The following is a 15,056-nucleotide window of genomic DNA, read 5'->3' as shown; positions in this document are numbered from 1 at the left end:
AAATTTTAAGCATAAATGAGTTCCGAAATAAATAAAAAAAGATTTTTAAATTAAATTTTTTCAATTTTTAGGAGTATTTTATTTTTATTTTCAAAAATTATTTTTTTATTGAAAAATAGTTTTCGAAATTATTTTTCAATAAAATTTTTTTAAAAAGTATTTTGGAAAAAATAAGTGGGATCTTAAGCCCTTTACTTAGATTCCATAAAAAATAATAATAGGGGATTAGAATAAAAAGTACTCATTCAATAGAACTTAAAATAAAGGGTTAAGTATAATGCTGAAGTATAATGTTTAATTAATGGAGTATTTTTTTTGTTGTCAATGAAGCTTTATTATGTGAGTCTTTTTAACACCTATACATATGAGGTGATAAAGGGTTAAGTATAGTTCTTAACTCATGTAGCTTTGTTATGTCATTTGATATGTGACATGTATCTTATCATGAAGCATGGTAAGAAAAGAAAAGATAAACTTGCTCTTGCACTTTCTAATTTACACAAGCAATAACATCATCCTCAATTTATGACATAGTATGTAGTATGGGTTCACTCTAGTTGAGGCTTCTGGGATATGTCTCACCTTCGAATGTAGATTTTTTTAATGGCAAATAATATTATATATAAACAAGAGTGGTGAAAAAACACTAAAGTACAATAATGAAAAATGAAGCACAAGGTATGCTAAAATACAACAAAAATAAAAAATAATAACAAAGAACAATTAACAAAACCACTCTTGCCTACAAACCAGACAAGGAAACTTCGTAGAGAAAACCCAAACTACTAAATTTAACTTAGCTAACAACATGTTAGATCTCAAACCACTGGATCTACAATCAACATATTAGATAACAATAAAAGAACACCAAGAAAAAACCACATACTAAAACCTACCTCGAAGCTAAGACAAACACTCGATCCGCTTTAGGTACAGGTAGATGATAGGGTATGTGTCACCTTCGAATGCGGGTTGAGTATCTTTCTTCTTCACTAATTTTTCACATGCATTTATGAAATAGTGTTATGATATATTTTTTCTTGGCGTGGTTCTGTCGGCAACGTCTTCATTGAAGCTAAAAGAGATAAATTTAGAACACACTTTGATTTCATTCGCTTCAAAGAGGTTAAGAGAGACTCCATGCTCGACTGGTTAGAACTTGGATAGAAAATTATAAGCTGATCACATTTAGTCTCCTGAGATTGGACAGGAGTAGCTCTAACTAGAGGATGAAAATTTTAGTGATGGGTCTATAGGTGTTACGACCTACTATTCATGTTGGAAGAGGTGTTGTTAAAGGCATGACGTTTAAGGAAGCCCTAGATTATAATGGCGAGCCTAGGGTTGCTAGTAGAAGGTGTGCGGTGGATCCTTTGCCACAACCCCTGCTTCTCTTAGATCTTCAGTGGGTGTGAAATGTTTCATGAGATTACATTGAGAGAATAAAAAATTATGTTATTGGTTAGGTGTGTGTTTGGTCGCCTTAACTATCATAAAGTAGTGTAATTGCTATAAGAATTGTCACTACTATGGAAAAAGCATATAATGACAGTTGCAAAATACATATAATGACAGATGTAGGTCAGTTTTAGGTAAGGTGCGATGGAATGTATGTTGGTTTCCATAACGAACGTGTGACCATTGTTGTAAGTTAAGTAGCGCGCTACGTATAACAACGGTTGAATTAAACAGTCGTTGTGATATTATTTATTTTTTTTACTTGAATATTTTTGAATTATATTAGACCAGAAACAACAATACACAAATTTGTGAGTGAATAACATTAGAAATGATACTTTCTTGTTATCTTGGTGTCTTGTCTCTTAATGTCTTGACTTTAAACACCTATAATTCCAAATAAAAAAAGTTGTGAGTTATTAACCTTAGAAATTATAACTTACAATCAATTATGAATGAAGAATATAAAATACTTACTTGTTATTTTTCCCATATTCCTTCTTGATGTTGTTAATATGAAATAGGTACTTGTGTTACTTAAGAACAATAATCTACACACAGAAGATAAAAAAAAGGAGATAAGAGAGAATCTGAGTAAAAACAGAAATAAAATATTCACGAAATCTCAATGGCTGGAGAAAAAGGTAAGTAATTATCCATAATATCCAAGATAGTCAAAGTCATATTCTGAAAGGCAAAGCTTCCCAAGATGCATAGTCTTCAAGGAAGATTGTACATTATCCAAGATTTCTTCTTATAAAAACAAACATTTGCATAACCATCCAGATCACATTACTCTTCAGCTAAAATGGGTAAACTAAAGTAGTATAAGGCTTAAAAGAGGGATTATGATAAGAATATTAGGAAGATGATGAAGAAAAAAAGCAAAGATAGAGAAGCAGAAGTCTGAGGAAGCTTCAAAGGTTCAGAAGTCTTCAAATGCTTAATGGGAAAAGTTTGTTTGATTGATTGACTTGTTTTTTGGTGGAAGACAAATAATAGAACTTAAATAAGGTGTACAATGTAACACCCTTTTTTAAAATACCCCAAACTTTTAAATTAAAACAACAAAATATAAATCAGAGTAAATATGCAATTAAGGGTGTCACACTTGACACTTCACACCATTCATCAAAATAGCTTGTCATGCTCATTTATAAATCAAATTAAGACATTGCACAATTCGCAGCGGATAGAAGATCTAACAGTATGCAAACCCTGTAACACATTACATGTAAAACTGTTCGACAACCAACAAATGAAACAAGGTAAAACATCCCGTCCCGATGTTACATCTACCAGAGCATGACCCACTAAGGAACTACACTAGACTCCAAGCACTAGCTTCTACTCAATCACTGCTCGTTACCTGAAACATAGTTGTAAGGGTGAGTTCCTCAATCGATATAATAAGCATTATAAAATATCATGTAATGCTAAGTAATTTAACACATATCATCACCCTAATCAGATCACACATTCAGCAACGGCAACATCAACTCATAATCATAATCATACTCAAAACCAACACAAAATAACACGTATAATATTGGAATATATCCATTCATATTATACCACTACGCCAAAACAGGTTTTTGGCAGCGCCCCTTAGACAGCGCTTTTCTCCAAAAGCGCTGCTACACGGTAAAAAAAAATAAAAATAAGGAAACTGAATACGTAGATGGCTTAAAGCGCTGCTAAATGGATGGTCTTAGACAGCGCTTTTTAAAAGCGCTGCTAAATGGCCTACCTTAGACAGCGCTTTTGAGAAGGTCCACCTTATACAGCGCTTCTCCCAAAAGCGCTGTCTAAGGCCTTAAAATTATTTAAATTAATCACAACAAAAGCGCTGTCTAAGGCCTACCTTATACAGCGCTTTTTAGAAGGTCACCTTAGACAGCGCTTTTGGGAGAAGCGCTGTATAAGGCCTTAAAATTATTTAAATTAATCACAACAAAAGCGCTGTATAAGGCCTACCTTATACAGCGCTTTTGACAAGGTCACCTTATACAGCGCTTCTCCCAAAAGCGCTGTCTAAGGCCTTTTAAATTTTTAAAAAAAGCGCTGTATAAGGCCTACCTTATACAGCGCTTTTAGAAGCGCTGCTATTGACCCCTCCAGTGCCAGCGCTTTCCTTCAAAGCGCTGTCTAAGGCCATTTTAATTTGTGAGCTTAGCCAGCGCTTTTCATAAAAGCGCTGTCTAAGGCCTTATTTACCAAATTTTTTTTTTAGTAAATTATAATATATGAATTCATTCAGTACGTTAAGACCCATTTTGTTTCCCTCGCTCCCACAACCTTCTTCTCACTGCGTTCATACTCGTTGCGTTCATCATCACTGCTTCTCCCAAAACCTCCATTCTTGATTCCTGCGTTCATCACTCACTTCGTTCATCACCGTTTACATTTTTGTAAGTGCATTTTCTGTTCGTTTCATCTTTCTTTATTTAGGGCAGTTTATTAGTGATAAAGGTTTGCTTCTGGGTTGATTCTTTTGTGGTTCATGTGTTAGGGCAGTTGATTCTCTTGTGTTAGGGCAGTTGATTCTTTTGTGTGTTAGGGCAGTTGATTCTTTTGTGGTATGTTAACAAATGTATATATTTTTGATATTAATCACCATGTCAAAGGGAGATGGTTTGTGTTAGCTTCCATTAGGTTTCTATTATACTGATGATGAATTGTAGCAAGTGTTAAATGTGATTGTTAGCATTGGCGTGTAAGTTGGATAGGATTAGATAGAACTGTTAAAGGGAGATGGTGTTAGTGTTAATGAAATAGTTAATTAGTGTGGTTAGTGTTAGAATGAAAAACTGAAATGCAAGTTTAGAAAATGCAGGTCAGCTGTTAGACAGTTAAAGAAAGGCTAGCTTGTTAGAATGGGAATGATGTGAGTCAAAGTTAATTGAATGGAACTGCATTGACTTGGCTTGTGATTTTACCTTGTTGAATTGTTTTTTTTCTGATGCCATGAAACTGAACTGATTAAACTTGAATTATGTTGGACTGCTGAACTATATTGCACATTTGAACTACACTTGTTATTTGCTTGAATGTGTTGGACTGGTTTGGAAAATATTTTGCTAAGTTGGATTGGTATTAAATTGGTTTTTGACAATGCTGAACTAGTTTTGGATTGACATATTACCCTACTTGAATTGCTTGTACTTTAGTTGATTACTTTACTGACTGATTGATACATTGCTTGATCTGTTTAATGTCTAATAAGCTGTTGTTTATTTTATAGGGTGTTCATTTCCTTAGGACTCAATTGAGGACTATTGCTAACAAGCTTTGTTGACATCCACAATTAAAAGGTAGTAACTTATTGCCTCTTCTTCTTTTTTTCATAGAAATGACTTATAATATAAGCAATTATATGATAAACGCGGAAATAAGTTGTTTATTCATATAGGGTGTTAGTCCTCTAAATTATTTCCAATCATTTGACATTCAATCATAATAAATATCCAAATTGTCATGATTTTAATAGCATAACTACAACATAGTTATAGTTACTTCACTTCATAGTTAGTAGAAGAATAGATATATATATATATATATATATTATATATATATATATATATATATATATATATATATATATATATATATATATATATATATATATAAATTTATTAGTTTGTAATAATCTTCTTTTTGTGACGCGAAAGTGTTTATCTTAGGAAATTCTTCTTTTATGTTGTTTTGAAATAGTTGCGTGAATAATTTAGGAAAACCATGGATAAAAAATGGATGTCTGCCGATCGATTGTCGAAAGAGTACGAGAATGGGGTATTGGAATTCGTTAAGTTTGCTGTTGAACATGTCAAAGACCCCAGTCGAATGAAATGTCCTTGCTTGGGTTGTTGTTATATGGGTCGGGTTGACGCAGATGGATTGAAATCGCATTTACTGATGCGTGGAATTGATCGAAGTTATACGTGTTGGATATTTCATGGTGAGAAAATTAACGAGAATGTTGAACAGAGGGAGAAAAGTAATACGACCTATGCTTCATACGACAAAGACACGGAAACATACGATTGTGATCGAGTTGAAGAGATTGTAGAAGCACTGGATGAAGATCTTCATGATTGTTCTGAAATGTTTGAGAGGATGGTAAGCGATGCAGAGAAACCGTTGTACAAAGGTTGCACTAAATTCTCAAGACTTTCTGCGGTATTAAAGTTGTACAACTTAAAGGCGGGCAATGGATGGTCGGATAAAAGTTTCACAGAGTTGTTGGCCCTTATGAGAGAAATGCTACCGGATGATAATGTTCTTCCTAATCGAACCTATGAGGCAAAAAAAATGTTGTGCTCTATTGGCATGAGCTATGATAAGATACATGCTTGTCCTAACGATTGCATTTTGTTTCGTAACGAATATGCAATGTTAACTGAGTGCCCTAAATGCGGTTTGTCTCGATATAAGAAAAGATTATCTCCCGCAAAAGTCTTATGGTATTTTCCGATAATTCCGAGATTTAGGCGCATGTTTCGTAGTGAAACCGATGCAAGACATCTTACTTGGCATGCAGATGAAAGAATTATTGATGGAAAGTATCGGCATCCGGCTGATTCACCATAGTGGTCGAAGATTGATAATGATTATCCTGAGTTTGGATCAGAAGCAAGAAACCTTCGATTGGCATTATCTACTGATGGAATGAACCCACATGGTCTTCAAAGTATCTCACATACCACATGGCCTGTGATTCTTATGATTTATAACCTACCTCCGTGGCTATGTATGAAGCGTAAGTACATGATGTTATCTATGTTAATCTCTGGGCCTAAACAACCAGGGAATGACATAGACGTATACTTGACACCTCTGATCGAAGATTTAAAGATTTTGTGGGAGAACGGTGTGGAGGTTTATGATGGATATAGGAAAGAAAGTTTCAATTTGAGGGCGATGTTGTTTGGCACAATTAATGATTTTCCAGCATACGAGAATCTATCTGGGTATAGCATTAAAGGTCAACGTGCGTGTCCTGTTTGTGAAGACGGAACCGATACGATTCGATTGGAACTTTGCCAGAAGAATGTGTTTCTCGGTCATCGTAGATTCTTACATTCTAAACATCACTACCGTGGGTGGAGAAAAGCATTCAATGGAGACACCGAACATCGTAGAGCTCCACCCGCATTGTCAGGTGAACAAGTTTTTGAAAAGGTGAAAGATGTGCGTACTGAGTTTGGCAAGCCTTTTGCACATAAGATTGTGAAAGGTGGGTGGAAGAAAAGGTCGATATTTTTTGAATTGCCATATTGGAAGTCTTTGTACGTGAGACATTTTCTCGATGTTATGCATATTGAAAAAAACGTATTTGAAAGTGTTATCGGTACATTACTCAATATAAAAGGCAAGTCTAAGGATGGCCTTAAAGCAAGGCAGGACATGTTAAAAATGGGAATGAGAACTGAATTAGCACCCGTGAAGAAAGGAAGACGAACATATCTACCACCTGCCGCTTTTACTTTATCTAGAAAGGAGAAAAAAATTTTGTGTAAGTCTCTGAGTGAAGTTAAGGTTCCAGAAGGTTACTCATCTGATATCAGAAGACTTGTTTCTATGAAAGACCTCAAGTTGAAGAATTTGAAGACACATGATTGCCATGTTATAATGGAACATTTTCTACCGATAGGTATACGTTCTATTTTGCCAGAAAAAGTAAGAAGTGCCATAACTAAATTGTGTTTTTTCTTTAGGTCAATTTGTAGTAAGGTGATCGATCCCGAGATCTTACCAACACTACAAAAAGAGATTGTAATTACCTTGTGTGAGCTTGAAATGTATTTTCCTCCGTCTTTTTTTGACATAATGGTTCATTTAGTTGTTCATCTTGTGAAAGAGACACAGTTGTGTGGACCAGCTTATATGAGATGGATGTACCCTGCTGAACGGTATATGAAAATATTAAAAGGGTACGTGAAATCCCGAAGTCGACCAGAGGGTTGTATTGTTGAACGATACATTGTTGAAGAAGCTGTTGAGTTTTGTACTGAATATTTGTCTAACGTTCAATCGATTGGACTCCCCAGAGCTCAGATTTTCGACAAAATGGAAGGTAAAAAATTAATTGGGAATAAAATTGTGACAATATCAAGGGATGAACGGGATCAAGTTCATTTGTATGTTCTGCACAATAATAATGAGGTTGAGCCATATGTTGAAATGCACAAGGATGTACTCCGAAGGTTAAATCCGAACAGAAATGAAAATTGGATAGTTATAGAGCACAATCAAAGTTTCATACAATGGTTGAAGGATCATATTTATTTGAAGCGCTCTTCAGATCCTTCTTCGGTAACAGAAAGGTTGAGATGTTTGGCATATGGTCCAAGTTTGCATGTGTTTTCTCATAGCGCATATTCAATTAATGGATACACATTTTATACCAAAGAACAAGATGATAAGAGTACTATGCAAAATAGTGGTGTCACCGTGCTAGCTGAAGCAATGCATATATCAAGTATGAAGGACTTAAACCCCAAATATGCAAATTTGTCATATTTTGGAGTTATTGAGCACATTTGGGTGTTTGATTACGAGAAGTTTCAGATTCCCATCTTTGGTTGCAAGTGGGTGAATAGTAGTGGCATACGAATGGATAAGTCTGGATTTTTGCAAGTTGATCTTACTAGGGTGGGGTACAAAGATGAACCTTTTATTCTAGCATCTCAAGCTAAACAAGTGTTCTATGTGAATGACCCGAAGAGTACAAAATGGTCTATAGTGCTTTTCTCTAACAAAGTCACTGATGATAGCGGTGTCGATCAATGTGATATTGATGTTGAGAATGAGTCATGCATTAGACGGAATGAGTTGAATAGAAATGATGAAGTTGATGATCTTATACCGGATGAGTCATATATAAGAAACGATCATAATGAGGGAATTTGGATCAATTCATCCGTACGCATTGCTAAGAAACAAGTGATTAATATTCCAACAAAGAAAAGAAAGAGATGTTAGTGACTTAGGTAAATTATCCATGGTTTCTTTATTCTTTTGTTTTCAATTGCTTTGATTATAAGTTATATCTGATAATGCATGATTTCTTTATATTTTTGAATCGTGATGAGTTTTAATGCATGTGATTAATGAAAATAGACTTTCTCCACGATTCCGGAGCCAATGGTATACTTTGTTTTTCGATTCGGACAACTTTTTCCCTGATTTTACTGTTGCTGTACTGTTACAAAAAACATGCTTCCACTCGGAATTTGGACGAATCGAGTTCATTTTTGAGTCCTTTGGCCCGTTTGTAGGCTACCATGTAATTTTCGTCCAATTCAATACACTTTGACTTTGACACTTACTTGATTTGTATTCATATTTGCTTAATATTGTGTTTATGTTTTTCTTTATTACAGATGGCTAGTAACGAGGATCACCCACATGGTGATGAGACCGTTGGTGGTGCGGAAAGGGAAATTAAACGTGGAATAACGGTTGTGAAGAAAGTTATTCGAGATAGAGATCGAGGCGTTTTAATAAAAGTGCATTGGAACGAAGGTGGACAACTAATTGAGCCTAACGGTTCAACATTGACAAGTTTTATTGGTGCATTGGTAAGGAATGAAGTTCCAATTACTTGTGATAATTGGAGAAATAAACAATTGAACGAAGCTAAAGACAAAATATGGAGTGAGATAAAGGTACCATATGTGATGTTATTTGTTTTTAATGACGATTATGTCTTTAAATTAATTGTACTAACGCAATGTGTGTATGTTTTTCGTAGAGGTGTTTCGACATCGAAGAAAACAGAAGAGATCATTGTCTCAAATTGGCCGGAAAGTTACTAAGAGGGTTTAGAACCTTTTTATCAACCACCTTTCTTAGGGATACGGAAGGTACTTTTGTTGATGCAGAGCTTCCATCTAAATATGCAAGTTTGATTTCACCTAAAGAATGGGAAACGTTTAAATCCAAACGAAAAACCCAAGAATTTAAGAGTGTAAGTGAAACAAACCGGCAAAGAGCATCAAGTCCGGCGTATCCCTATAGAAAAGGGCGTGTTGGATATGGACGCTTAGAGCAGTCTATAGTAAGTATCTATAAATTGCATTGATATACTTGTTATATTTGATCATATTTTGTCATGAGTTATATTTGATCATATTATGCTTAATGTGTAGTTAACAAAGGAGAATAGTTCTGAAACATCTCTTCCGGCACATGTTTTGTGGAAGGAAGCCCGTGTCGGTAAGGATGGAAAGATTAAAGAAGACGTTCAACAAATATTTGAGAAATGTGTAAGTATAACATTATTTAAGACAATAACACTTTGACTTTGACACTTTTGAATCGTCCAATTTCGAACACTTTGACTTTGACACTTACTTAAGACAATAACATTACTATTGTGTGTATGTTCATATGATTTTCAGGAGACTCTATCTCAATCTATAGTTCCATATGAAGACACTGATTGCAGGAGCATACTGAGTCGAGCATTAGATGTTCCCGAGTATTCTGGTCGGGTGAGGGGCAAGGGATTTGGGATCACTCAAAAATCCTTGAATATTAAAAAACAAAAGACTCCTAGCAATAAAGAACTGCAGCAAACTTTGGAAGCATTAAAAGCTGAAGTTCTTGAATTAAGAAAGGAAAGAGAAAGAGATCGAGCAGCGGGTTTTAAAGATACTAGTGACAAAGATAGTATCAATTGTAATTTTCAACCGACTATTCCAGAGGTAATTATATATCTTATTATGAAATTAAATTAGCTTAATTTATTTAATTGTCATATATACACATTAAAATGTCATATTTATTATTGGTTTTAGGGCATTTCACCTTGTCACCTCTACTTAGCGAGACCGGCTTATCGGATGGTTGGCAAGGGGAAAGTTCATAACAATTTGGGTGAATTACTTCACACTAAACCGCTCCCTACTGGATCTTTGAAAGTCTCGGTTGATATTGCTTTGGAGAAGGATGCGTTATTACCACATCCTGACGATGTTTCGGATGCAACTTTATTGGGAGATGCCATAGGTTCATTTGTTGCATGGCCGACAGACCTCATTATCGTAGGATATGAGGTATGCTTAAAACCATTATGAACCTTTAGGTATTCAAATTTTTTACGCGCATTTTACGTACACATTTTTTACATGTTAATGTTAATTAGACTCCCACAAAATCCAAAGCAAAAGATAAGGGGATTGCGCGGGAAATCGAGTCAGTTGCATCGCAAAAAGAGGTACATCACAATTATATGCTATTTAGATTCCTGTTAATTCGTCATCTTACACTTCACCTTACTAATTATATGATATTTAGATTCCTGTTGCTAAGAAGACTGAAATTTCCAAGAGGACCGGGGCTAAAAAGAAAAATCCTTCCAAGTATAGAGCGTGCCTCCATACATATTTAGAAACGACAGATATTTCGGATGGATGTGTTCGTTTAATACCTATGGATGGAGCTATTTTTGGTTTTGAGTATGCCGAGCCATTGGGTAAAGAGGATTTTGATCAAATTTTGTATCATACGCAATTAAGCGTTGGTGTTATCAACACATACATGAGGTATATCCGATCTACTTTGTTTAAATTCTTGAACAAGTTATTTACTCGTTTCATATGAATAGTCTAAATGTTAATGATGTTTTTATATAAGGTATTTATATGACAAATTGATGGGTCCGCGTGGGTTGGAGCAAAGATTCTCATTCTTAAATCCCATGAAAACGAACTTAACCGAAATGATAAGAAAACCAGATGAAGTCAGGACGTATGTAGTCGAGCGCTTTATGGCCGACACAGATAGAGAAAAGTTGTTCTTTTTACCGTTTAATACCGGCGACGGGTTAGTTCTTCAATCTAAATTCATCTGTTATAATTTTTCATATTTTGACGTCGTGTAGAAAGTTTCCATCTAACATTTGTTTTATTACAGTGGACATTGGTTGTTGGTCGCGATAAATCCTTTTAAAGAAATTGTGTATTATTTGGATTCTTTACACAAGGATTGGACAACATACCCTGCTATGAAGACGATAGTTGACACGTAAGTGCAAATAACCCAATATTCGTGTGTATACTTATTTATTTATGTGAATTGTTCTAAATATTCGTTTATATTTCATTATAGCATTATACAAACTGTTCGAGCACAAAGAAAAATTCAAGTACCAAAGAGAAAAGCCAATAACATTACATGGAATAGAGTGGAGGTATATTAATTATCACAATTTTGATTATATTAGTGATGACACATGATAAAACTTAGGATATTTATCCATATTGTTTTTCCATGTGTAGTGTCCTCGACAGCGTAATAATATAGATTGTGGATATTACACGTTGAGGTTTATGAAAGAAACTCTTCTTATGGATCGAACAGATATTCCATCTGATGTATGGATTTCTAACTTATGAGTTATTTTCATATTTAACACATATTTCTCATAATTAAATAGATTTAACTAAATCATACTATGTTATATTATTATGTAGTACTTTGATGAATATAGATGTGCTTATTACTCAAAAGATCAGTTGGATGAAATTAAAGAGGAATTGTGTCAATTCATTATCGAGCTACAGGTTTTGTGAGGTATTGAACTCTTACTTTAATTTTGAATGTGATCTGAATAACTTTGAGTGAATTCCATTTGCTTACTACAATCTTTATTTGGTGTTGTTTCAGGTTATATAGCATATTTAGAAGATAGAACTAGAATGTGTTGAAATACATTTTGATTAGCATTTTTGGAGGTTATTAGAAATGTGTAGATTTTTTGTAAAGGCAAACATTTTCAAGTATATATATAAATACTCAAAAAACTGCTGAAATTAGAAGTATATTGTGTTGAACTATAATGTGTTTATAATGCATATAGATTTTCAAGTATATGTGCATATTCAGAAGATAGAACTACAATGTGTTGAACTATAAGGTGCATATAGATTGGATTCAAGCTCCAATTTATGAAAATCTGCTGAAATTTGCAATTTACAGGTGCTAAATAATGTGGTGAAAACGTATAAAAAGATCCTCCAAAATTTGGAGTCTTAGACAGCGCTTCTAGGCAAAAAGCGCTGGTAAAGGCATTTTAATTTTGACCTTAGACAGCGCTTTTATCAAAAAAGCGCTGGCATAGGTGGTTAATTCAACAAATATAGTGTAAAAAAGCGCTGGCATAGGGTGGGCTATACCAGCGCTTTTTCTGTAAAAGCGCTGGTATAGCCCACCCTATGCCAGCGCTTTTTTACACTATATTTTGTTGAATTAACCACCTATGCCAGCGCTTTTTTAATAAAAGCGTTGGCATAGGGGGGGTTTAGACAGCGCTTTTTCAGTAAAAGCGCTGTCTAAACCCCCCCTATGCCAGCGCTTTTTTAGTTAATTTCAACATGAAATTAACTAAAAAAGCGCTGGCATAGGGGGGTTTTAGACAGCGCTTTTACTGAAAAAGCGCTGTCTAAACCCCCCCTATGCCAGCGCTTTTTTAGTAAATTAAGCGCTGTCTAAGACCTATACCAGCGCCAGTATAGCCAGCGCTTTTAAGCGTTGTCTAATGTCAAAAAAAGCGCTGTCTAATCCCTTGTTTGGCATAGTGTACGCCATACATACATTATGCAATGAGACTCCATGCATGCGGTACCGACTATTCGTGAACATATAGTTCAACCTCACCGATCAAATCCAGATACGGCTACCAAGCTCACTAGTCCCACTCATTTGAGACTTAGTGACTCACTCACTAATTCCTCACCATGGGAATTAGCTACCACCCTGAAGGCCATGCTATGCACGCTAATCACCTAGCATGCAAATATCAACAACAATCCATAATAATTCACTCACTAATTCCTCACCATGGGAATTAGCTACCACCATAAAGGCCATACTATGCACGCTAAATCACCTAGCATGCAAACAACAACAACAATCCAAGATGGACATATGCTCACACTCTAAGCCATAAACAGTCCATTCACAATTGCATACATAACAGATACATTCACAGCATTATGCATACAATCATACATCATCAGCATATTTATCCCAGAATCACATCATGTCAAATAATCAATCACAGTATTAGCACACTCTACTAATACCTACACTACTCAAAACAACGGGAAATGGTCCCTACTATAGCATACATCAGCTAAATTACATTACTCAGCTGAAACGACCAAATATGCACAACAACAGCTCAGAAAAATCACAATTCTGCCCATACGCGTATGCCTCATGCCCATACGCGTATGGCCCATTTTCTAGCCAAACCCATACGCGTATTGGCCTGTCCCATACGCGTATGCTACGCGTACCACTTCCTCATACGCGTACCAACAGAGACAAAACTACGTTAAAATCATCATCTTCCTCATCCATACGTGTATGGCCTCACCCCATACGCGTACCAACACAGGATACGCGTAATACACGCGTATGGCGCGTATCAGTGCCAGTTTTCCCCCCCTCCAGGCCATCTCATACGCGTATTGCCTAGTGCCATACGCGTATGACCAGAACCAGAATTTCCAGATCTGCTATGGGTTTTCTCTGCTACGAGGTTTCCCAAATCCAACCTCCCACAGTCCAATTTTTACACTATATTCATTCATATCATCTAACACGAATCATACCCTATTCAATTTCACAAATTCTAACATTATTCCATCTAATTCTTACGAATCTTCTCCCATTATAACCCATATCTCGTTCATCCATCAGTTCCCAATTTACAGCATTCATCATTCCAATTAGGGACAAATCAATGGCTTATCACTACCCATTACATGTTAACCCATAATACCCATTAAACGATGATAAACCCCCCTTACCTGAGTTAATCCGGCAAATCCTTTAGCTTCAAGCTTTTCCCTTCTTCAACCCTTGTTCTCTTGCTCTTCCTTTTTGCCCTTTTCCACTTTTCTGTCGCTTCTCTGGTTTTCACGTGAAAAAAAAACCCTTTTTACCAAATGGAACTCTTTATATATATTCCAACTTTATTATTCCAATAATAATAATCCAATAATATTCCAATTATTTAATTAAATTAATAAATATACTATTAACTTAATTTAAATAATTATCACATTTATCGGGGTGTTACATACAACTTGTGTACGATTAATCGAGGACAAAGCGAATATACATCTAATTACCTCTTTTAAATCTGAGTTTTAAATTATTATTTTTGTATAGATGACGAGTAATCGATCTTGAACAAGGTGTACACCTTGCATCCGATTACTTGAGGACAACTCGGATGTACATTTGATTATCCATTTTTATTCTGAATTTTAATTAATGTACACCTTGCGTCCGATTACTCGAGGACAAAACAGATGTACATCTGATTATCCCTTTCTAATTTGTTAAGCCTTACACCAATACCTATCCTATAATCTTTTAACACAACAAAGAAGCATATCTCTTTTTTTGATTTTACAAACACTAAGCCTATGGTGGACTTTGAATCTCTCTGATTCAAAGGACTTTTTCACAAAATAAAAAGTATACCACTTCCTAATTATAAACACCTTTCACCAACACACTATGATGAAAAGTAATATACACACTTGTATTGAAATGAATAAAGTTGTTTCTAGAAT

The 15,056-nt window shown here is 35.1% G+C and overlaps 1 protein-coding gene across 1 annotated transcript; it reads left to right on the top strand.

Moving 5' to 3' along the window:
- Positions 1 to 3,739: 3,739 nt before the first annotated feature.
- Positions 3,740 to 12,148, top strand: LOC127121624 (uncharacterized). Its single transcript, XM_051052082.1, has 14 exons — positions 3,740 to 3,869; positions 9,047 to 9,128; positions 9,215 to 9,520; positions 9,612 to 9,728; positions 9,864 to 10,169; positions 10,263 to 10,520; positions 10,610 to 10,681; positions 10,762 to 11,009; positions 11,101 to 11,289; positions 11,380 to 11,490; positions 11,575 to 11,656; positions 11,745 to 11,840; positions 11,940 to 12,039; positions 12,133 to 12,148. Exons 6-13 carry the CDS (start codon positions 10,308 to 10,310, stop codon positions 12,036 to 12,038), a joined length of 1,110 nt encoding a protein of 369 aa, XP_050908039.1. The 5' UTR covers positions 3,740 to 3,869; positions 9,047 to 9,128; positions 9,215 to 9,520; positions 9,612 to 9,728; positions 9,864 to 10,169; positions 10,263 to 10,307; the 3' UTR covers position 12,039; positions 12,133 to 12,148.
- Positions 12,149 to 15,056: the final 2,908 nt, after the last annotated feature.

The sequence above is a fragment of the Lathyrus oleraceus genome, chromosome 1 (assembly GCF_024323335.1).
Source record: "Lathyrus oleraceus cultivar Zhongwan6 chromosome 1, CAAS_Psat_ZW6_1.0, whole genome shotgun sequence".
Lineage (NCBI taxonomy): Eukaryota > Viridiplantae > Streptophyta > Magnoliopsida > Fabales > Fabaceae > Lathyrus > Lathyrus oleraceus.
The sequence above is the reverse complement of the archived record's forward strand: the minus strand, read 5'-3'. Positions and strand labels throughout refer to the sequence as shown.